The 23420-nt window shown below is 46.1% G+C and overlaps 10 protein-coding genes across 10 annotated transcripts; 3 read left to right on the top strand and 7 right to left on the bottom strand.

Annotated features, from left to right (window-relative positions):
* The first annotated feature begins 88 nt into the window (after positions 1–88).
* Positions 89–2024, top strand: BDCG_01004 (uncharacterized protein). The gene is made up of 3 exons (XM_045416522.1): positions 89–431; positions 531–686; positions 758–2024. Exons 1-3 carry the CDS (start codon positions 221–223, stop codon positions 1567–1569), a joined length of 1179 nt encoding a protein of 392 aa, XP_045272229.1. The 5' UTR covers positions 89–220; the 3' UTR covers positions 1570–2024.
* Positions 2025–2097: 73 nt separating this feature from the next.
* On the top strand, positions 2098–4153 carry BDCG_01003 (uncharacterized protein). The gene is made up of 2 exons (XM_045416521.1): positions 2098–2310; positions 2416–4153. Exons 1-2 carry the CDS (start codon positions 2290–2292, stop codon positions 3661–3663), a joined length of 1269 nt encoding a protein of 422 aa, XP_045272228.1. The 5' UTR covers positions 2098–2289; the 3' UTR covers positions 3664–4153.
* Positions 4154–4156: 3 nt separating this feature from the next.
* BDCG_01002 (CMGC/SRPK protein kinase) lies at positions 4157–6480 on the top strand (the record flags this gene model as incomplete). The annotated part of the gene is made up of 8 exons (XM_045416520.1): positions 4157–4690; positions 4759–4810; positions 4904–5281; positions 5413–5578; positions 5636–5762; positions 5785–5802; positions 5866–6040; positions 6126–6480. The coding sequence occupies exons 1-8, from the start codon at positions 4624–4626 to the stop codon at positions 6478–6480; spliced, it is 1338 nt and encodes a 445-aa protein (XP_045272227.1). The 5' UTR covers positions 4157–4623.
* A 586-nt stretch (positions 6481–7066) lies between these two features.
* On the bottom strand, positions 7067–8825 carry BDCG_01001 (MFS transporter; the record flags this gene model as incomplete). Its single annotated transcript, XM_045416519.1, has 5 exons — positions 7067–7237; positions 7326–8332; positions 8392–8442; positions 8543–8594; positions 8652–8825. 5 exons carry the CDS (start codon positions 8823–8825, stop codon positions 7067–7069), a joined length of 1455 nt encoding a protein of 484 aa, XP_045272226.1.
* A 1624-nt stretch (positions 8826–10449) lies between these two features.
* Positions 10450–11765, bottom strand: BDCG_01000 (uncharacterized protein; the record flags this gene model as incomplete). The annotated part of the gene is made up of 6 exons (XM_045416518.1): positions 10450–10629; positions 10713–10824; positions 10892–11015; positions 11108–11133; positions 11195–11353; positions 11479–11765. 6 exons carry the CDS (start codon positions 11763–11765, stop codon positions 10450–10452), a joined length of 888 nt encoding a protein of 295 aa, XP_045272225.1.
* Positions 11766–12707: 942 nt separating this feature from the next.
* Positions 12708–14081, bottom strand: BDCG_00999 (MFS transporter; the record flags this gene model as incomplete). Its single annotated transcript, XM_045416517.1, has 4 exons — positions 12708–12973; positions 13106–13255; positions 13344–13497; positions 13776–14081. The coding sequence occupies 4 exons, from the start codon at positions 14079–14081 to the stop codon at positions 12708–12710; spliced, it is 876 nt and encodes a 291-aa protein (XP_045272224.1).
* A 2096-nt stretch (positions 14082–16177) lies between these two features.
* BDCG_16248 (uncharacterized protein) lies at positions 16178–16441 on the bottom strand (the record flags this gene model as incomplete). The annotated part of the gene is made up of 1 exon (XM_045425499.1): positions 16178–16441. The coding sequence occupies one exon, from the start codon at positions 16439–16441 to the stop codon at positions 16178–16180; it is 264 nt and encodes an 87-aa protein (XP_045279393.1).
* A 351-nt stretch (positions 16442–16792) lies between these two features.
* Positions 16793–17111, bottom strand: BDCG_16247 (uncharacterized protein; the record flags this gene model as incomplete). Its single annotated transcript, XM_045425498.1, has 2 exons — positions 16793–16887; positions 16973–17111. The coding sequence occupies 2 exons, from the start codon at positions 17109–17111 to the stop codon at positions 16793–16795; spliced, it is 234 nt and encodes a 77-aa protein (XP_045279392.1).
* Positions 17112–18384: 1273 nt separating this feature from the next.
* On the bottom strand, positions 18385–20348 carry BDCG_16246 (uncharacterized protein; the record flags this gene model as incomplete). The annotated part of the gene is made up of 5 exons (XM_045425497.1): positions 18385–18486; positions 18690–18920; positions 19028–19057; positions 19119–19151; positions 19785–20348. 5 exons carry the CDS (start codon positions 20346–20348, stop codon positions 18385–18387), a joined length of 960 nt encoding a protein of 319 aa, XP_045279391.1.
* A 219-nt stretch (positions 20349–20567) lies between these two features.
* BDCG_00995 (acetyltransferase) lies at positions 20568–23394 on the bottom strand. The gene has a single exon (XM_045416516.1). It carries the CDS (start codon positions 23122–23124, stop codon positions 20998–21000), a length of 2127 nt encoding a protein of 708 aa, XP_045272223.1. The 5' UTR covers positions 23125–23394; the 3' UTR covers positions 20568–20997.
* Between the last annotated feature and the right edge of the window lie 26 nt (positions 23395–23420).

Genomic DNA, 23420 nt, shown 5'->3' with positions numbered 1-23420 from the left:
TCAATGCGGGGAGAGAGAGAGAGTAACCAGCCACAAGTACTTAGTTAACTAACTTAGTTAGTTACCGCTGGTGTGCCACAAATCACCAGCCACTTTCCCTAACCCAGCCAAACCATGCGCTGCTTTTACGTCTAAGAGGAACAGGAGGAACACACCTCTTCCCCCTTTTAATTAACATCCTTGTTGAGATCGCTCGAGTAGCCGCGTCTCCGTGTTCAATATGGAGACTGATTCGCAAACAACTCCTGGGCCACGTGCCCGCCTTCCCGCAAGTCAGGTCGACTGTAAGTGGTGGAAGAGGGGCCATTGTTTCCGTGGTCGTGAATGCTATTTCCGCCATGATGATGCTCTGGCCGGCGTGGACAAGCCCGCAAGGCGCCCCGCAGCCGGTGCAACCGCAGTAAATACCCGCGCTGAAGCAGCTGTAGCTGGTAGGTGTTTGATCCTCGCAGCTAATTCAACTCCTCTAAACCCGCTTTTGTTAGAATGAGTCTCAATAAGCTAACATGCAACCGTAATTAATACGAAAGGCCCTTCGGTTTCTTCTGAGTCCACCTCAAACCAGACTCCTCCCACGACAGCTAACTCTCCTAAGTCAGAGACCCCTGAGGAACCGTGTGGAATTTGCATGGAAACTCCTACTGTCTTCGGCCTGCTTGTCAATTGTGATCACGTCTTTTGTTTAAGTACGTATTCCACTCATCCACCTTGTTTCTTGACCTTCACTCAAGCAATATCAGGTGATTAACTTGGATAGGCTGTATACGGAGCTGGCGCTCCTCTGTGGGCACTTCTGCTGAAGATATGATCAATACTCCCGATTCTCGTGTCCCAAGACAGACAACTAAGACGTGCCCGCTCTGCCGGACTAAAAGCGAATTTGTCGTGCCCAGCTCAGTATTTCCAACCCCGCCACAACCTACCGCTGCAACCACTGGGCTTGCCAGGAGCGAAACTGCTTCTACGAATGACTCCACCGGAATCGCTGAGCCTAGTAGTTCGACTGGAGCAGACAACCCGGCCAAGGCTAAAATCATTGATAGATACCTCGCCCGCCTAAAGGTAATCCCCTGCCGCTATTTTGCAGAGAGCATTCAACGATGGCGTGATCTACCTATTATCGAGAACCCAGACACAGAAGTCGGCGGTCTCCTTCATCCGGAATTCTCGGGGGAATGTCTCTTTGGAAACGAATGCCACTTCGCTCACATCCACCCCATTACGAAAGTTCCCTATATCTTCACCAAGAAGGAGATATCCTCTATGAAGCGCGCAAACCATGCGAGAAGAGCAAGGGCTCTTCGCAGAGCAATTAGGCGATTTGGACAAGCGCCACGCGGGTTCGTTACGAGCGAGGATCGCAGAGAATTGCAAAGGAGGTTTGGGACTCTTCGCGTCGAGGATGACAACGAAAGTAATGCCGCGTCTGATTCCCCACTCATTTCGGAAGGTCCTAGTCTCGATACCATTCTTAGCCTTGGGCTCGTTTTCTACGATGTGGTTGATGAGGATATCCCGTGGCTTGCGGGTGACGATGATGTTGACGATGAGATTTTCCGTTTCTTCTGAACGCGAAAACTCCAAGGGCTGTTTTTTTGAGGGGGCAGGTTAACAGGCGGTTGGCTCTTCTTTCCTTCCTTCTTTCTTCTTTTTTTGCTCCCATTTTTTTCCGTGGCAGCAGTACATGACCCGGTGTTTTTTTTGCATTTTACACTCACGTTCAGCATGGCGTTGATTCCAGGGAACGATACAAGCCTCCATATGGCAGGTGTTTGGTGGCGCTCGTGGTTAGCCACTTGTGTTTCTCATTTTATCTAATTTTAATTGCCAGATCTTTTGATACACGATTGCTGGATGCCCGATACCCAAGGGATAATTAAGGATCCAAAAGTAATGATGTGCCCAAGAAGAGCGTAGTTTAATGAAAATTAATATCACAATTAAGGTCCCATCTGAAAGAAAGTATTGAAGTGCAGTCTGATCTTTTGCGATTTTGATCTTGTTACGTCAGTTTTGCTCTCCAGTTAATGTACGAGTACTAGGATGATGTAGTTTATGGGCCGTGGCTGTTGATCGTTAACTATCGATAGGCGTGACGCTGGCGCTAATCCCCGGCCTGACCAACCCCACACTTTCACAATAGGTAACCTCACCTCCCTAACGTCGACCATCAAAATTGCAGTTTCGGCGCATTGCGGAGATAATAGGATCTTGGAGAGATGTATTTATGAAACCTTTTCTTGAGAAGCGCTTTATTCTCTCCTACAGAGATATGAACTCACGGTAGACATGCCCGTGCCAAAGCAGACTGTACGCCCCCTCCATCCCATCCCCTCACCAACGCAAATTCCCCTTCATCTCATCTAAACCATAACCCCCCGCGTGGCAGGCAAGCTGACAAAATGTAAACCTTAGACCGAACTTATCTTCTCCCTCCGCGCTCTCATCTACCGAATCCGCCAGCTGAAAAAGGAACGCCACGGCTACTCCAAAGCCAAGCACCGTGAGCTCGCGAAGCTGCTCAAGGAAGGCCGTGACGATCTCGCGCGCATAAAAACCGAAGATGTCATTGGAAATGATAATGTGATTGCTGCGCTGGAGATTTTGGAGTTATACTGTGAGCAGCTTCATGTGCGTGCGAATATAGTGGACCATATCGCGCTAGGACAGAAGCGGGCTGGGCCAAAGAAGAATCAACAGGGTGCGCATGCGAAAGGCGCGACTCATTCTAAGCCTTCCGCTGGCGGAGGTGGATGGGGAATATGGAAGGCTTTGGGATTCGGGCCCTCGCAACCTCCACAATCACCACCGTCGACAACACAACGACCGGATGACCTCGAACAGCGGGCTGGACGTGGCGAAACGTCTACAGCTCAGAATGAAACGGCGACAACGACGGAGGCACAAGCTAAGGATGAACAACAGCAGCGGCAAGAATTTCCATCTACCCCCCCGACAGAAAAAGACGTTTATCTCGACCCAGACCTAGATAAGGCCGCTGCAGTCATATTCTACTGCTACATGCGCTTGCCGCGTGATATACCAGGCCTACCAGAGCTGCGCGCAAAACTTATACAGAGATGGGGCAGTGACTTTGCGAATAAAGCCCAGGGAGCTGACCCCTCCATCCCGCTCCCGGACGAATTGATTGATCGGTTGAGAATTCAAAATCCGCCTGAATTGCTGGTGGAGAATTATTTGAAGGAGATTGCGAAGGCACATGGGATCTCGTGGCATCAGGAAGATGATGAGGAGGCAGATGGTGGAGCTAAAGGGGAAGAGGAGGGGGTGGGGAAGGGGGAGACGGTTAAAGGGGAAGGCGAACAACAAGACGATCCGCCTGCTTATGAAAATGATGTGTCACAGACGAAACATGTTGACGGTAGTAGAGCTGATGGTTTGAATGGGAGTAAAAAGGATTCCACTCCACAGGATGCACATATGCCTGGACCTGCACAATCAGGTCCACGGGAAAAGTCATCATCTGGAAGTACTGTGATTCCTAATCACAAATCTAATGAGTCGGCTACGAACGGCACATCCTCATCTAAGTCTCAGGCGCCGACACATGCCCCTGCTGCTACTGCTGCGGTAGAGAGCAAAAAAAGCGGCATTCCCGACGTCGATGAGTTAGCTAGGAGATTTGCTGCGTTGAAGAAGTGAGAGGGTCAGTACTGTCAAACTGTCAAACAATGAACCTGTGCATGTTAAATCTGAACAGGATGATAGTGACATTTGCTCAACTCTCTTTTGAATATCACATTTGTTACTGATTGAGTTTGTCTTGCAAGCAAGCTTGTGCATTATTATTCTTTTTTGGACATGTTAGGTTCCTATATCTATCCTGCTCAGTTGTTCTTCGGGAGGACTATTATATATATATTCCAACTCAGTATTTAATCAAGAACATTTTGTACGTTGCTAGAGTTGGATAACCTGTATTCCCAGTTAAACGAAGAGAGGAGCCATGTTTCTGCTGCATTTCGTATAAAGCAGTCTTATTTTGATCACTATTAAGATCACGCTTACAACAAGAAGAATAAAAATTGAAACTTGATTCCGTATATATACATCTATCTACATAGGTAGCAAGCTACTGGAAGATTTGGATGTTTCTCCTCCGGATTAGTGCCAGCGAGTGTATCCTCACGTCTGCCTCAACTCTTTCTCTCCTTCTCACCATATCCCCCACCATGTTTCTGGAGACCCATCAGCCAACCGCTAAAAGGACGCATAGCACACAATACCAACAACTTTGCCAAGTTTACGCGATGGAGCAATTTCAGCTGGGCGGCAGACCTGCAATCCCCTGCCAGACCATAGAAGAAAGGGAGTCGCCCTTTTTCACTAGATTTTGGCTTGTTACTATAATCCACACCATCTTGTGGCCTCCTTCCTTTGCCTAAATATTACCATTGTTGAGCCTGTCAAGTTGTAACCATGGACACAGAGCTCACTCATGAAATACGCTTACCAGAGGGAGGGCCGAAAATGCTGGCTTCAACTCAGACAAATTTCTCCTCCCCAAGGAACAAGTTGAAAAAGAGAGAGTTTCTGATTAGAGGCTGTGAGGAATACCAGAAGGGGGTGGCAATGAAGTGGCTAAAATGGTCATGAACCTGAATGAGCCCACGCAAAATCCTGGCCTCTGGCACGCTGCCTGATTTACCAGTCGAGGCGACTATGCATGGTATTCGCCTGATGCTTTCTACCCTGTTCGCATTGGATGTGTTTTTCATTCAAAGTATCAAGTTCTAGGAAAATTAGGATTTGGAGCATATTCGACCGTTTGGCTCTGTCGGGATTTGCAGTAAGTAAAGTTATCTAATTTGAAAATAATTAAGAAAATAAAAATCGAGAAAGGAGATGAGTTATATTTCACAGCTTAACATTCTATCTCTAGGGGTCACCAGCATGTTGCTATGAAGGTTTACGAGCGAGACTTCACTCAAGCCCAAAGAGAGCTGCATGTATACAACCAGTTGAACCTGATCGTGACTGAACATATCGGATCTACCCTTGTGCGCACTGCGGTGGATAATTTGGACATCAGCTTACCAAAAGGCAACCATTTATGCCTTGTCCATAAACCCCTTGCCATGAGCCTGGCAGAACTTAGGGCTAGAGCACCCTCAAGGAAGTTCCCGGAGGACCTGTTGAAGCCTACCTTAATCCACATCTTCTATGCTCTCGACTTCCTCCATAGTGAAGCTCAAGTCATTCATACTGGTTCGGACCTCAACACAATCCCCAAAAAAACTCGTTTATTTTTCAGTGACATGTCACATTAGATCCAAGAGAAGAACATTACGTTGGCCATAGAAGATGAAACCATACTGTCTACTTTTGAATAGAATGAGCTCGAGAGTCCTAGGCCTCGAAAAAATTGACGGCGATAGAATAATCTACCAGTTCCGAAAATCCATGGCCGCCCTGTGTGATATGTGACTTTGGGGAGGCTCTTACTAGTTCAACGACGTGCCATGACGATATTCAGCCTTACTTGTATCGGGCTCCTAAAGTTTTGCTGCGGATGAGGTGGGACAACAAGGTGGATATCTGGAATGTCGGCGTTCTAGTAAGTTTCTAGCATTGGACTGCATTATGCGTTACTGACTACGGAGTAGTCAATTAGATTTGGGATCTCTTTGAAAATATGCACTTGTTCGACGCTCGTGACGAAAATAGGCAGAATTTGAACTTGCATCACTTGGCTGAAATGGTTGCGTTGCTTGGGACTCCACCGGTTGGATTTCTAAGACGTAACTAGTGAATACGCACCAGAATTTTTTGATTATCAAGGTGCGTCTCCACAACTATGTGCTTGCTGTTGGAAATGAGAACTGATAGCTGGGGGGTTTATAGGAGCCTGGAAAGGTGCAATTGACATTCCAGCCATTTCACTAGAAATGTTGGAAAGAAACCTCTCCGACAGTAATAAAGATATGTTAATTCAATTCGTACGGAAAATGCTACAGTGGAATCCGGAAGCGAGGCAATCAGCAAAAGAACTCCTTGATGACCCCTGGTTACGATCCGAGTAATCCTAGGTTGTATCTTCTATCCTTCAAATTTTGAGCTTGGTATCTATTGCTTTTGTCCAACCTCTGCGCATTACTTGCCAGGTTCTGGAATGACCATTGCACGGGAAAACCTGGCGCAATGGGAAATAAATGGCAGTCGAAGTCTCATCGCGCAAATAGCCTACAGGGGGCTCCAGGCAATGGAATTTTGAACGCCACTTACCCAACAGCCATTGCAGGATGCGAGAAGTCAATTATTTGTGCTATAATCAACTGGAAAAGCCAAGTGAACAAGACCTCATTAGTTTCAAGTCAGAAATGCTATTTCGCGTTGTTCTGGACCGGACTTGAAGCTTCTTCTGGAAAAGGTGTACCTGGACCTGGGGATCTACTAGGGATAACTGGGAGACTTTGCTTTACGAAGTTATGGCAAGGAACGATGCCCTTAGTTGTCTAAGAAGTTGGTACGCTATGATTTCGGCAATTTAATCAACGCGGCGTGCTTCAAGTTTTCGCATTATGTGAATCGGACGCTTTTTGGGAATATTTAAACTTGTTGACCTACTTATATATGTATTTTCCAAATTTCATGAAAGAAATAATAGGGTGGATTCTGCGGTGAGTATTATCTATTTTGACGGCCCGAGTTCCGTTCAGTCGTAGAACTTAATAGACGTTTTAAAAATATTGAGAAGAGGGACTGGGCATGCTAAGATAACATTAACTATAGTAGATATCTTATTTAGTCAATCAAAAGCTCTTTCATATCTGACTCTGTGCAATGTCTTCAATTTCCCTCCAAATCATTTCAAGAATGTGTATTTTGTTCGCCATTCTGCCCTATTCAACACTCTACAAGGGCAGAATACCCTGTGCCACCCTGTTAGGCCGATAGGTAGAATTGGAATGGGCCTATATAATTAATTTGTAGGGAATTTCTAACGTCTACTAGATCGCTCGCAGTTGACATGTAGCCAAATGGTTCCCATCCCATTCCATATTCAATACCATTTTTCAGTAAAACGTAATTTTTTAAACCAAAATCAATAAGCATAACAAGGGCCGCCGCCCTCGCTAACTTGTTTAATTTTCTTATTTTGCCTCAGGAGGATAAATCGCATCCCCCATGCCGCCACTGCAGTTGCAATTGATAGCCCAATGCTCGAAGACATGGCGATTAAATACCGTGGTCCGTCGGAACTGGGCCAGAGATACTATCACGGGATTAACAAAAAATCGAAAGAGTATTCATATAGCTAATTAAGGCAATCTTGGAAAGCTCCAACGGGGAACTCCACTTACAGGAGTCCATATAAATGACACATTAGCAATGGTATTGACTATTGCGAGAGACGCGGATTTTTTCTCCTTCGTCTGTCCACAAGTGGACCCTACCCAGCCCAGGATAATCGAATTGACAGCATATGTGCCAATGGTAAATATTACCATTCCAGCATATCGCGCCCCTGTGTTCAGCGTAGCGCACGCGATTGCGAATCCGACTACCGCGATAGCCTTTGCGGCTGTTATATGCCATGTTCGCTCGTTGAATCTACCGGAGCTCATGGACCAGAGGACGGATATCAGTCCCGCGATTAAATATGGTGGACATGTTAAAATTAATGTTATAAGTCTGTTGAAACCGAGCGTCTGGACAACCGTGGGAAAGAAGTTCTTGAATCCATTTGCAGCAAGATGGAGGTGCTGCATCAGGGCAAAGATCCAGAGGCGATAGTCCTTAGCGGCTGCTTTGAGCCCGACCCAGGTTGTGGTTTGCGATTGGCGGTCAACAGTGTCGTTGGTAATGCGATTGTGTGCAAGTTCGCGTTCCTTCGGTGTGAGCCATCTGGTGCTTAAGGGGTCATCTGGGAGTGTGAACACCGATCCAAGGGCGACAACAAACGTGGCAATTCCTAGTAAAATAAAAAGCCACTGCCATCCCTTGATACTAGACCGCCCATCCATTCCTGCAAAAATTCCAGCAGCGATTAAGCCAGCAAATGCGGTGGCTAAAATATTGCCAGTGTAGAGTATGGAAATCCGGGTGGCTATCTCCTTACGTGTGTAGAAGATTGATAGCAGGTATAGAGCGCCAGGATAATACGGAGCTTCTAGGACACCAAGAAAGAAGCGCGTCAGCAAAAGACCTTTGAAATCCTTTGCTAAAGCTGTTAGACCGGAAGCGATAGCCCACAGAGCCATGAAGAAGGACAGGTAATATGACGGCTTAGCCCGTGTGAGATACATGTTAGATGGTATCTGCCCAATCAGGTACCCGACAAAAAGGATAGAAATGCATGTATTGTATTCTAAAAATAAGTGAGTCAAAGGCAGTGATCTGATGGGACGAGGAAGTATCGACTCTTACCGTTCCCCTTGAGGTGAAGATCCTGCTCGAGATCATCTACGCGGGCAAGGGCTGTTACGACAATGTAAGTTTGATTTCCACCAAGAATGATCCGGTGTCCATATCCCCCCCCCGTCCCCTTGAGGATGAGGCTGAGGATAAAAAAGCGTACCAATGGCGTTCCGATCGAGATAGTTAAGCCAGTACATAGCCCAAAGAGTTGGCTGAAATACGTTAGCAATTTCAGAGTGTAGCGAATAGCGAAGATATATGTGCATTACCATTATCCATCTATCTAGTTTCCTGACAAGATTGATTTCCTCCGGGCTTAATGTCGTTCTTGCGCCAGAATAATCCATGTTGATGATTGACGATTCATCGAGAAGGGTATTATCGACAATACATTCTTGTTTCCGCGCAGGGGAAACTTTCTCACTGTCCTTGTCTTCCGCCATTTTTTATTTTTTTCTTTTTACAGAGTATACTTTACTCTATTACAGGAAAAGCCGCCTGTATATTATTCAACATCCGGCGGCACTCGCTCAAATGGATACGATGATGCCTGGTCCGTGTAGGTAAATTAAACAGATAAGCCAGGATGCCACCACTTACTTATGTTTAGCCATCTGGGCACTCTGTAAGTTATGAGCCCACTTGCCCGGAATAGGACACAAGAGATAGAACATGTTCCTAAACATGGCTGCCGGGAGCGTATTAAGCTGCACGGCAGTGTAAATTGAAGTTGAGCCGTTGTTGGGTGCAACATCGGACTTGTGAGGTGTGATACGAAGCGTGGAGCTTGATTCGAAATACAATCAATGGTCAGAATTGAGTGTGGTTGTGTAATTGTTGACGGAAAACGATATTTGTAACACACAACAGTGGCACAACTGGAGGGATTGGTAATCCAGCGTTGCAACGGAAAGAAAAATAGAGGCGGGAAAGCGCATCCAAAGTAAATTACGTTTCAGATTTTATGAGCATAGCATAAAGCAAGTACCCGATGCAGGTAACCAGAAAATGAAATGCTCGAATTAATAAGTTGGTGATTGTCTGGTACCAGCCATGCGGGATAACGAGTGGTCGAAATCTCTGGAAGATTTTAAAGCTCAGAAAGTGCATGCCGAGTGTGTTTAGCTGATAGATGGTGTATATGATTTGAAAAACATATAGAAAAATTATTTGAGCGAACGGGTATGGAGATCCTTGAGGCATAATCGGTAGACTCCGAATCTATAAAATATTGAGCTTCAGCGCTGACGCGGAGACGAAGGCGAAAGCTGAGAGGAGGTAGTCCGACAAGATATGGCGTTTATCCCTTCGTTCCAACCAGGTACATGTACTCTGTACATGTACTGTACATTCAGGGGTTTCCCTCCCGACTTGGCAGCAATTCCATGGCCATTACATCCGACTATAGAGCGAAGTTCTAACCAATTGGAGGAGCCAGTAGACATATTCCGCAAGCTCGGAAATTAGAATTTGGCCATCTTTGGCCCGTTGAACCTCATTGGAAATTCGTCTGAAACAGGCCACTGTGCGCGGTGGGAAGGCTACAGGTCATGCTACCAGTGCAGCGTATGAAGAGCTGCCGAAGATAGGAGAAACACAAAATTAATGTTGTCGTGGTCGTGGTATAGTTCCCATCAACACTTATGCCAAATGAGAGGGCTTGATAGGTTACGTGGGCGCATAAAAGTATGAACGGTCAGAGACTGCTGTCGCTCGATACTTATGCTCCGTGCCGGAACTTGGACGAATTGGCCAGATGCTTGTCCTGCTAACTTCACCGTACAATCTAGGAGGGAGAAAAGGTCTTGAGATCTGGCACTGACAGAAATTGTTCCGGGCTGGAGGAATAAGTTTAATTGGAGACGGGTTCAGAATTGGCGCCGAGACTGGAATGTTATCGGGGTCAAATGAGCGCATGTTGTAATCTACTGCGGATAGATCGCTGCAGCTGCCTATTCCGTGCACGATAGAATATCCTGATTATAGCGCCGGGAATGTTGTAGATAGAGAAGGGGGCTTCAGCCCCAAGTTATTTTAGATAATGTATTCGTCTGGTCCACCTTCGTTTTACGGTGTGCTGAGGCGGCTATCACTTTCATTCCTAGGCCGATGTGAAAGTTGGAATGGTGTAGACGAGTCGTCGTAATCAGCAGGCCGGGCGCGGTATCGATTTGATCCTTGCCAAAGGGCATAATAAAATGAGGCATTTGCAACAATGCTTGCGCAGACTATCTCAATGGATGCCCACTATAGTGTCGCCACAGATAGTATCTCCCCATTAGCACTGAATACAGTATACTCGTCAAGTTTCGGAGTTTTGGAGCATGTACCAGAGAACGTGTAGTTTGAGCCACTGAGTGACTTAATATCAGAGGCAGTCGCGTAATTGTTATTACAACAACCAATATGCCGACTAGGAACAATAGGGTTAACTGTAGCTTACTATACGAGGATTAGCAAGCGTGAATGATACTGGGTTCTTGACTAGGCCATGAGATCCAGTACATACGCCTGAAAGTCGAGAGATGTCATTCTCCAGAGCATTGGAATGGGGAAGAGAATCAAAGCAAGATCAGTTACGATGTTTAACGAGCCCATGGTGAGCAAATTAGACATTCCTTTCCGACACGGATCTAAATTGGCGTAGTATGATTAGCTTTCACTTGAAAACATTTATGAAAATAGGGCGTTAAATCACGATGATGCCCATCTAAAGTTCACTTACGATGCGAATATTTAGGATTCCAAAACCTACATAACAGCCATTTTATTAGTGGGGTGTAATTGATAACTGAGAGGGGGGATGTCTTACATGAACAATGGCTGACATTCAAGCAGTGTAGCCAGCAATGTAGCGAAGAAAGTTACCACGATAAAGGCCCGCAGGAACTGGAGAGAGTAATGGACTTTGTTGGACCCAGTTTCCAGCCTTTTATAAAACCGTAGCAAGCAAAGTTTCATGCACCAAAGACTGAAGAATGGCAAAAATATTAGGTGATGTCCATAAACTTTGAACTTTTTCTTCTGTCACTCGGATCTCGCGTAGATCTAAAGTAAATCTAATTTCGAACTAGATGAAGAGGAAATAACACCCACAAAAGAGCATAGAATACACGACCAACTAAGATGAGTTTTTGCGACAACACCTGGTCATCAATTGAAGGAGATAGCCGGAGACCAAACACTCTTATCATAGCAACAGTGCGGCATATTAGGGGCAGCAGTGCGAATGTCATCCAGCTATCATCGGGTCCCCATGATCGATTAGACGACTTGATCACGCCGCACTTTACAAGCAATCGGTAGCCACATCGAAATAAGATTTGGAGAGAGCTGAGTGCGGCACAAATGACGATCTGCGTGGCTTCTGAAGTCCATCTCATTGAAGTGCGGGAAAGGCGCGATAGGAAACAAGCAAGATTGATATCTGACTCTGCGCATTGCTTTGGGAAAATTCGAGCTCAGCATCCAACAACTCGAGAACGAATGAGTAATTGGAAGTTATGTGAAGTTGTTGCAAAATAGAGCTCATCTGAAGAAGGGAGAAGAGCTGGATTTTCAATAGCGAAAAATGCTGGAGCTTTGCATGTGGGGTTCTCTCTTGAGCAAGGTCCGCACAGGGTCTCCACATAAGCAGAGAAGAATTGCGCTTGGCCAATGGCTCGATGCCATGTTAAGAATAGTCCCTCTATACCCATGCTGAAAAGGGCGTGAGACGTCGTATTATTTGCCTATTTGTATTTATTCCTCTCAAGATCCCCGCCGCCCAGAAACGCGAATTCCGTTTGGGTTAAACAACCACAGATTGGACAGCTAGGGTTTCATTCAACTCAAACGAGAGCGCCATGGAATGCATTTCAGGGGATCAAAACCCAATTTGCCTTCGACTTCCGCAAGAACACAACAGTACGGACGCACAAATTTTACTGTCGCAGTCTCAACCCCGAGCACAGAGCGTACGCATATCGCGAAGAACATCGGTGAGTTGTCATATACCCGCGGCTCCGCGGCTAGTCGACAGCGTTACCGAGCGCAGCCGACCAATGGCGCTAAGCCATAACTAGCATAAGCACCAAATCTTTACAAGGTGGGGAACCACGCGATTCCAAGGCCCCTGTCAACACTACAGGGCACGAAAGTCGAATCTATTCCATTTGCAGGAATTAACGCGAGGGAGGATGGTATTTGATATTCAGAAAACCTGTTTTTACGCAGTATGCAGAAAATCAGGGGATGCAGCCCCCCAAAACACACAACCTCACACATATGGTGCAGGCCCAACAGTTCACGACCCATCTCCATGGTTCCGAATCTTAACGCAGGGACTAATAAAATTGCGAAGGAGTGAGACTCCATAGTGCTAACTGCTCTTCTTCTCCAGACAGAATTATTTCGTGGCCTGACCCCTCATAAACCCAAAATGCCGCTGTGCATCCAAGACATGAGACAACCGCCACTAGCCCAATGCCAATCCCACCATAACTACCAATTTCGAGCCCCAGACCATACCATGACCACGCAAAAACTGGGCCAACTGTGCGGAATGCGGATGAAACCGACTGTCCAATAATGCCATGGACAGTACCCAGCACTAATAGATGCGACGAACAATTGTTTAGTAAAATGATGGATGCTGGGAGTGTCAAGGTCCGTGATAGGACCCTGACTCCTTTCACCGAATAGACGATTACCTCTTCAAGAAATTATGCAACCAAAACTGCACAAATAGTCATGAGAACGGTATTTAAAAGCATTAGGAGCGCAAAAAAATACTTTTTCAACAACGTGACTCCAGCATTGTCTCCAAAAGTCAATTTTTCTCCAAAAAGTCGTGGGTAACTAGTGACAGGATCGGCCAGGAAATCGCCCATAACTACAAGGAAATGTATCATGAGTCTATGAGTCAGTTATGACAAAAGGATGCTTGCAATATGGCATGGGAAAATGTCTCACAGCCTTACCTGTCCCGGATAGGGAAGCAATATTAAATCCGATTGGTAGAATCGAAAAGGCTCTTGACTGGTAGTTTTTCTTCCTGATATTTTCCACTATCATGGTCCGGATAATTCCAACCATACCACTGATAGCTCCACCAAAGGAACGCCAGAACATGGCCTGGGTAAACGACGTCGAAAACGCAATACCCAGATAGGATACGCTCGTCCCTAGAAGCAGGACAAATTTCCGTTCACCCAATTTAGCATCGGCAGCATGACTTCAGGGAACAGCAGTAGCAAACTGAGCAGCCGTGAATGCGCCTTGAAGAAAACCGGCCTGAGTCGAGATTGTTGAATCGGATAGCGACGAGTCAAACGATTTGAGTTGAAGAACATGTAAGCTTGTAGAGAGGTGACCTAGAGAAAGTCGAACACCCGACATATCCCAAGTATTACCAGCTGGTCTTTTCGAGGAAGAGACATCCACGTCACATGCTGAGGCTTCACATTGCTCTCCAGCCTTTCTGCTGCGCCGAAGTGCAACGTCGACGACGACGATGGAATTCGCCTATGTTCGCGCTCTCCTCCTTCCATAATTGCTGGTTCCCATTCCTGTTGTGAATCCAAGTCAAAGCTCCCATTCCGGCTTCCAAGGTTGTTGATATGTAGCTCGAGGCCACTTGCAGAAGTCCCACGGGCCTTCGGTATGCGATGCTTATGCCTGTCAAAACCGAGGTCGTTCGATTTATGAGTCCAGGCCATTGCTCAACGCCCCCCCTCAAGCCCCTAAAGTCGAACAGTTTCCAGATTATGGCGCGAGCGTAACATATAACTATCGAGATTCCAAAATCCGGCAACAACTTTCTCGATTATGTGTGCGTCTGCAAGACAGACCAAAAAACTGATTGGAAAATTGGAAACTATTCTGCTCGGATATATCGGGGGGGACAATAGATTTTCAAACCTTGCTGGCGATCTGCAATCAATCCCACTTGGTTGATCTCTTGTTGTATTGAAATCTCAGGAAGATTTTGGAAGGCGAGAGATATGTAAGTGACATAGATTCTAGAGCATGAAATGTTTCTTGCCACAGCTGGAATGGCTAACTATCTAGATACAGTAAATACACATCCAACAACTGCAGAACGAGTAGCTGCGCTGTAATTATCACATCTCACAAGTTGGCCTACCCTGCCCTACCTAATGGAGTACATCAACATGTGCCCTTCGCCATACTTCACTGCCGTTCATAAAATACTGCAAATTCTTATACAGATTGTCTTCGGGTCCCTTCTCTATCCACTGGCGGCGGCATCATGGATAATCTTATTACATAGTATTTTCTGCTCGCTACCTTCCTTTCCGGGGTCTACATCTACCCTGTTCATGCCCAGCCCTGGACGGGGGAAAAAAATCTCTGGGAAGTATAACCTCAACTAACGCTCACCAGCTCCACAAAGTTCCATTACTTTTCCTCTTATGCATGGTGATGACGCCGAAGCGCAAGGGTCATGCACTGTACGTACTTGGGTAGTTGCAAACATCAGGGGTAAACGGGGGGAATTCGGAAAATAATCCTTTTCAGATCAACAAAGATTCTCCTACCTATGGAGCAGGTACATATGATCAGTACCACATGTATTGTACAGTTACATATGCATGTCGTGTGCCTGAGAAATACTACTTCAATCATGGATCTTTATGGGTGTTTCAATCCAAATACCCTCCATATAAAAATGCAGGAAAGGGACCAGAGTAAAAGTTCGGTTGATCTTTTTACTCCATGCACTGACCATCACTTTGTTAACCATACTACATATATTCCTGCCCTCCTTTTCGAAACTGCTACGACCTGCTTGTTTGCCCAGCATGTTTAATTTTCTACCACCTTGCTTGAAGGATATTCTGGTGACCATCATGAGAGGAAGGTTAGTAACCAAAGGGGGAGAGAGATAATTTAAGGCATCTACCGGGGCCGCGCAAGTTGGACTCGTTCATACGATCAATACACACTACATATGTAAGTTTGTGTTCGTCGATGAGTTGACAGCGCGGTTGGAGTCGAAAGTAAGTAGAATATAGCATTTTTATTGGGGGTATACCAGTCTTCGCTGTGCCCCTAGCAGCGGGATGTTGATCGTGGGCCTTGGCTCCATCTTATGTGTACAAAGTCAGGGATCAAAAAGGGAATTTATGTGTTTGACATCATAACTATGTAACTCATGTATCCTAAAAACTCTGAATACATGCATGTGTGAAAATTTTGTTGTTTCAAATCTAGACCTTCTGTTAATTTTGATGCTGAGAGAAGATATTTGTCATAGATATATAGCTTTTCTATGCACAAACTGAGAAAAGTCAAATTAAAAGAGAATCTATACAGTAACTAGTTGGCCAAAAGGTGAAGATATGAGGAATACTCCTGAACATGTCTATATTCAAAGTAGAAATCAGAAACAAAGGGTGTTTTAGTGCCTAATGCGAAACAAGGAACCTGATGCGCAAGTCCGACCTTGCTTAGAAACATGAATCACAGCTTAGCTTGGGGGATATAAAAACCAGAAATAAAAGAAAGGAAAAAGGAAAGCAAGGGAAAGGGAAGGAGAGGAGAGGAAGGAAAAGGCCATGCCCAAAATATCTCAATTAAAATGGACGAGTATGGGGAAAAGGAATGAATGCGAATAACTCAAGTCACGAAGTAGCGAACCGGCGCCTTTTGAGCTCTGAAGCATTCGCGAAAGAAACAAGTTTACGGAACCTATGGAATCAGCGGAAAAGCCGTTTACAGGTCATGGTAACGGCAAGGGAGGTGGCAATCATAGAGGCGCACATGGCCACGGCCTGGGGACTAGCATTCATCATCTGCCTGCGATTCCACGTTCGGCACCGCTCAACAAACCCCTGCGTGATGCTTCCTCTGGGGAAGACAGCGTCTGGAATCTCTTCACCCAGGAACTCGCATAGCGGACCCAGCCTTCGCCGATTTTGTACTCCAGTAATCGCTGCTTCGGGACAAGACTGCGCACTTCCTCGACATGGTTCAGATAGACCTGTTTCCCCTTATTGGGGAAATCGCCCTTGAAGAAAGTGTCGAAGAATTTCTGAAGCATGGGGCGGTACATGCTGGCTGTCCAGCTGAAGTCGGAGACGAGTCTATGTTCCGGATCGGTGACGCGCTACCAGACGGTTTTCATGACGGAGTTGTGCCATGAATTAACGTCCCGAGTCGTGAGGATGACTTTGGCGTTTGGATATGCTTCGATTAACTCTTTGCAAAGGCTCACGCAGGCCAGTCGCAGACAGCCTGTTGTTGTTGAAGTACGTAAGTGTTTCTTGTCGATATCTTATATAGATACATGAATGCATCATTTCCGGAGCGTGCGAAGGAATCATACATGACAATGCCCCAGGAGTTGATTCCATTATTTTCACCCGAATTCGCCTACGGCATCATATTTGGCTGCTAGCGCATCCTACCACATCAGGCAATCTGAAGGGTTCTCAACGCTTGCGCTCATCATGTGGTATGTATCCACGTAGCCGAGGCGTTCCAGAGCGGCTCGAAAGGCTATATGAACATATCGTCAGCAGCAATTTGACCATTTTCTTTTATATGATTTCTTCCTTTGCCGTGAAATCGCAAATTGACATACATGCAGTACCAGTCCGCCCTACGCCAATGGTCAACACCTTCATGGGAACTGTCCGATGCCATTTCTGCCGCTCTATACAGGTATCTTCTGTAAAAATATCCGCTAATGTTTGAGGAGGGAGGGACTCTGCGGAAGTCATATCTAAACAGCAATAATTGAAAACAAGGAGTGTGATCCTACGATTCGTTAGATGATGCCAATGTAAAAAAAAGTAAAAATAAATAAAAAATAGACAGTGTAGAAGGAAATCTCGTGTTGAAATGAGTGTAGTCAAAATCGCCTTGAAGCAAAATATTGAGATGAAAAGATCGAGAGAAAAAAGTCGGGATGCCCATCTCTCATCAACTCGTATAGGTCATGAACCTAGAATTAGAAGAGCAGAGCGCTGATCCTTGATCTAAACTGTTACAAAAGCCCGAGCTTGAGCTGGCTCCGGTTTGTTATGGGGGACGGAAAAATATGGAGACGGAAAGGTATGATCGGCCGTGTATGTTTGTTATACGCCAATGGTGGGGATAACATGGGCACCAAACGTCTTCATAGAGTCTCATCTTTGGAAGGAGGAGCGAGGAGCGAGAACTTCGGATGTCCGCAGCACGTCGTCAAGGATGTAGCAGACGACTGACAGGAGTTTGTAGTTTATGGTTCGGCGCTTCTGGCATCTTCCGAAATATTTTATCCTAATTTCTGTCCCGGTTGCTGCCAGCCATGCAACGGAAAACCTGCACTAATGAAAACTGACAGATTCAACCAGATGCACGCGTGGGAGTTATACTGGTGTGAAGATACGCGCAAGCTTTCCCATCTGGTTGCGTAACATAATTGCTGAAATGGAATGTTCTTGCAAGAGGCCACTGATCAGCAGAAACTCTACCGTTTATACTGAAACCTACTTTTCCATTGACCTGGGGGTGTGTTTCAAAGTTTGGACCAATCCTGGCTTCAATCCCGGCTGTTTTCAGGCTTGGGTAAACAGAAACATAATCAATGACTCCAATTTATTAGTATTCGGCAATTCAAAGGGATCAAAATCATCCGCTCAGTATGTTGATGAAGTCAGTTACGTGGTTAAAATCTCACATGGTGTTCGACGCAATCATGGAGCCAGCAAGGGACCAAGCAAGAAGAAAACGTTGTTGTGGCGGCATGCGATAACCTCTTAGAAGCCGGGTTTCAACTGCAAAAGGATAGAGAAAAGAGACCGTCGCGAAAAGGTGAAATAAGAAACAACAACCTGAGGAGAATAGGCTCCTATGTCACATATCCGGGGTATTTCGAGGAGTAATGATGGGATTCAAGATGTGAAGTAAGTGTATAGTGCGGGCATTCTATGGCGGAGTCTTTTGAGAATTACATCAATGAAAGCAATTGAGGGAAAGGACATGCCGACGGGTAAGTGTATAGTCGTGCGTTCATTCAAGCTTATCCAAGTGCTCCAATCTTGTCAGCACAACCTGTTTGCTTGTTTCCTCAACCTCGCCAGCGAGAAACACCTCGTCGAGAATAGCATAAACCTGGATATATATCAATTTTTTTTTTAAAAAAAAAATTAGCATCCAAACCGATACACTGAACACAGCCCGATTTCGCACCCAAAAAAAAAAAAAAAAAAAAAAAAAAAAAAAAAAAAAAAAAAAAAAAAAAAAAAGAAGGGGGAAAGAAAGAGAGAGAAAAGAATATTCGACATCATCCATAGCTCACGGAACGAAAGACGCACCTTATAGAAGTTGAAAACTAAATCAAGCTCACAAACATTGCCGAAAAACTGATCGAGGACCTCCACGAAAAAGTGTATGGCTTCCAAGTATGCCAATTCATTATCATTCGCATCGACACAGACGCAGAAGAATAGGCCCGCATATCGCCTATAAACGATCTTCGTGCTGCGACGGAACTCGACAAAGTTGGATTGATATTTTTGATCTCGAGGGGCAATGAGGCGGTGGACCTGTAGGATAACTCGGGCTTTAGATATAGGAAACGTTGCGCTGGATGTTCCGCATATATAGGAGGGAGATCTAGATGGAGGGGAATTCTTGGTGGCGGGAAACGGACCTCTCCCTTTAGTTTTACTTTCTCATCGTCCTAATACTTTGTTAGCTATTAATTGCAACATATAAACCATGGCGGATAAGATGTCACTTACATTGTATGGGGCATACCATTTTGCCAGACGGGTCTTGCCTCTTGGCCACGTTAGCGAAGTTCACGCATTTGGAGAAGGGTCTACACACTGCCTGTTCTGGATAAGAATAAATGAAAGAACCATGCCGCATAAATATGGCCTGTTACCAAGCCTTTCATTGGCTAATGCTTCATGGAGGTGTATGTTTGCCGCATGAGATATTGCAGTACAATACTCCAAGCTGGTGGTTGAAGCTTATCTCACGTCATTCTGCCAAGTGCAACCGCCTTTCAGTAACTAGTTATTCGGAACAGCGGCGTTAATGTTATACCGGAAATAGACAGCATTGAATTGTCTAGAAGGAGATACGAGGAAACAGTTATTCTCTCAAAAAATTCCCGAAAGATGAAGTGATACCGTCCAAACTATACAAAAGAACCATTCTCCCCTGAAAATCTATTTTATAACTAAAATATTCAAGCATACCAAAAACCAATACGCTAAAATATTCCTCTGATTCGATAAGTGAGCATCTCATTTGCTATCAAAGATTCGCTGGCTCATCTTTCTGGATTTCGAAATATCCGCACTCTGCATAAGGTTGTCATCAGTCGCCCAGGCATTATCGCGGACATGTCTTGCCACTTAATGAAGCTTGACATCGTAGGAACGGGAATAGGACCATACCGTAGAATCGACAGGATCAGCAGTAGCAGCTTCGCTGTCACGACAACCCATCACATCATCCTCGCCGTCATCGACAGGAGAATCTTCGTCAGAATCCTCAAATGAACGCTCTGGATCTCCATTGTAAACAACGAACCAGCCAATCTCCGCATCAGGCGCGAGTTCATTTCTAAGTTTCCTAAATACTTCACTCCCAGCCGTTGACAAGCCCGGGTCCTGCTGTAGAATCTCCTGGACCCTTAATCCTAGCCCCGCACCGGATAAGGCCTCTGCACCCATAGTCATGGTCTTTGCTGCGACGTATGCATATGGTTGGCTTACCGCGTCAGGGCTAAGGTCCTCAGGGTCGTACTGTTCAATAAGTTGGAGATTAGGGAGATGAGTGAGGATGTCAGGGTCAAGGAGCTTGAATGAATTGAGGACTGCTGCCGTTGTAGTCGGGTGCTGGAGGTACTCCGCAGCTGCGTCGAGAAGGTTGTAGAGGGCTATGTAAGCGCGTATACCTGGAGCTAAGGGGTTGGGCGCTCTGTGCCAACGGAAGCCATAAAGTATATAGGTGACCATTTTGGAGGAGGTAGGTAAAATACTGATGATGGACCTCGCTCGAATGGCCTTGACAGGAGATTAATTGAGATGTTAGTTAGAAGGATGGCCTGCATATCAACGGAGGAAGAGCTCTTGAGCCACGAGTGATTGCCATGTCACGGATGGTAGTCCCGTGTGTTTTAGGAATATTTATTGTCGAACATGTATGGTGTCTAAAAGACAAGCATATCTTATGGTGCAACATTCTGCGTGGAAGTCCAGTGATACCTAGGTAGTTTAGGGTGAGGTCACATGAGCCCCTTGATGGCATCCACAGCTAGGTATTGTCCCCTGAGCATTTTCCGCCTGTGATATAGATGTACAAAGATAATTGAACAATGTCTTTATATTTATAGGACATCCGCCGCTATATCTACCCTTTGGCCATAGAAATTTCATCCACGGGCATCTACAATTATATAAAATTATATACATTATTCGCGGTAGCGTCCCATCCCTTAGTGGCCCTCTTAACGAAGGCTTGTTCTATGTATGCTTGTTTGATATTTCGTGGACAAGCGTCAGCACAATGCTTGATTCCAACGGAATCTTACGGCTTAGAAATCCATATACCCTTCCGAATAGATCTCTTGGATTGAAGCCATTGTTATCATCCTAACCATCGTCGTCATCGTGATTTCTTATCTTCAGCTCCACCGGTCATAATGGAGGAAGGACCGTTAACCATGACGACATCATCATCGTCCGAATCGGCCTCTCTTCTAGAGCACGGTCCACGTTTCTTCTGCTCAGAGTCCGTGATCCGCCTGTTCACCTCAACCAAATTTTCGTTCGATATGGTAGACAGCGGTTTTATCAGAGTATCGTGGAGAAAGGAACCAAAGCTGCTGGACCGCCTTCCACTGCCGCGGCTTTGGCTCCTGCTCCTGCTACTTGCATGGCTAGGGGGCATGCTCTTCAGTCGAGACAGATAAGAATCGCCATTAGGGCCCTCATGTACAAGCTTTTCCGATTCGAAATCCGGTAGGATTTCAGGTCCGAACGTGTCAATTACCTCAACAACTTGAGCAGCCAGCGCTTGACGCTCAGCTCGCAACTGAGCCAATGAAGTAGCTGATCTGGGGTTTAAAGCGACTAGTAGTGGTGGTAGAGACTTGAGCACGTCAGCGCCTATCTCGCCAATGCGTAGCCCGGCAAGGGAGACGAAAATCATGAGTCCGAAGAACAATATCGAAAAAAGCGACAACGGCATAATATCAGGGATATAATTCCTCGGATTAATCCACCAAGACACAGCAGAACAGTAATGCCCATCGTGGCGACAATAACGCAACCAAACCGTGGCTATAGCGGTATAAAAGGTGTACAAAGCCGGTGCTAGCACCATCGCCACAATAATCTTCCAACTTCCGACAACATCGCGTGCTTCTAGCTTAACAACGGAAACTGCTAGCGCTTTACGCTGTTTTCTGACAGACACGATCTTCGTAATGATGAAAACCGGCCAGAATAAAGCAATTGACGGTAGAGTTCCCACTGCCAGTGCGAGAAATTCACCGATACGCCGAAGCAGAGTGCCAAACACTACCCACCACGGCCGTTGCTCTACATCTCCCCACTCGACTTGGTGATCCCGAATACCTAATGCCTTCAGTCGATCATTGTAGTCTGATACAGCCTTTTTTAACTGAAGAACTTTAAGCTCGTCCTTAAACCGCGTATAGCCTTTAAGAAGGTTCCGGTTAAGTTCAACAACAACGGGTAAAGGGAGCTTCATTCGTAGAGGCCTATATAGTCTTCTCGTAGCTTGAATGGCCATAAGGGTGTCATGATCCGGAGCTAGTTGAGTGACAGCAGCAAGAGCGTCGTTAATTGTTTCCAGCAATGATCCCACAGCGTTACGTTTGAGCTGTCCTCCGGCCTTGAAAGCTTCAATTTGATCTGGGTGAACCTGAACGGGGTTACCAAACTCTATAACAGCACGGGACCGGAATTTATTTGGATGGAAGTAATTCATGCCACAGGGGATTATAGAGAGGCCGCAGTCAGGATCTCGTGCTAGAGTACCTAGGGCAATTATAGCCACGCCAGCTTTCAATGGAAGCAAATTAGGGCGGTCATGACTTCCTCCCTCGGGAAAGATGCCAACACAACCGCCGTTGCAAAGTTCGCGATACACTGAATCGAACATCTGGCTTTGGTCCACAAACGGCGCGACTTTAAACGGGGTCCCATTGCGCAATCCATCGTAGAGCGGGTGGTCCTTATCAAAATCTTTGAATGGTCTGCGGAGCCGCAGTTCTTGCGGCCCCAGGATTTCAGCAATTGCTTGCTGTTCGACATTCGTTCTCCCCACCCTAGGTAAAACAATTAAGCCCCCTTCCATGAACTCTCCGTTGGTGAAGTTCGTTCCTTTCCCGCGGACCAGAGTTGGGTCATTTTCCGGATGGGGCAGGCAAATCGTGCCCTCAGCAGGCTTGACAAGGTCCATTGCCCTGACCACAGATACAGCCCCCATAAGACGAGTCATCCTCCCAATGTATGGGTCGCGCATAGTTTTGTCCGCCGTGAGAAAAGATGTGCGGCGTCCAGCATAGCGTCTCATGTTGCGCATTAACACAGCGGAATCGACGAATTGGTTGGCATGCGGCGCGGCGACTATGATCACCGGGCCGCTCTTAGGGATCCGCCATGCTCCCCGGGAATAAATTTCACGGAAGAAAATATCTAGACAACACGCGAAAATCCATATCCCGAAGTCATAAACCCACGGGATCATATAACTCTGGGTCATGATGAATGAGCTAGGTATGCTGCCGTGTCACTTAGCCAGGAGAAGGGACAGCAAACTGCAACATTAGATGCGCACGGAAAATGCCATGATAGGGCGGGAGGTAGGCGAGACTTCTTGGTGGAAGGGTAGGGGTAACGTTAGCCCTCCCTCCCGGCTGCCTGATTTGTTGGGGATTCAACGACCTAGAATACTCCGGTTCCTTCATGAAAACCGTCCAAGGCAGGGGTGGGTGGCCAAGACTTCACTAGGTAGGGCTAGAACCCAGGTGTCCAATAATATTAATGAACCGTAGCAAT

Source organism: Blastomyces dermatitidis (genome assembly GCF_000003525.1).
Source record: "Blastomyces dermatitidis ER-3 genomic scaffold supercont1.1, whole genome shotgun sequence".
Classification (NCBI taxonomy): Eukaryota; Fungi; Ascomycota; class Eurotiomycetes; order Onygenales; family Ajellomycetaceae; genus Blastomyces; species Blastomyces dermatitidis.
The sequence above is the reverse complement of the archived record's forward strand: the minus strand, read 5'-3'. Positions and strand labels throughout refer to the sequence as shown.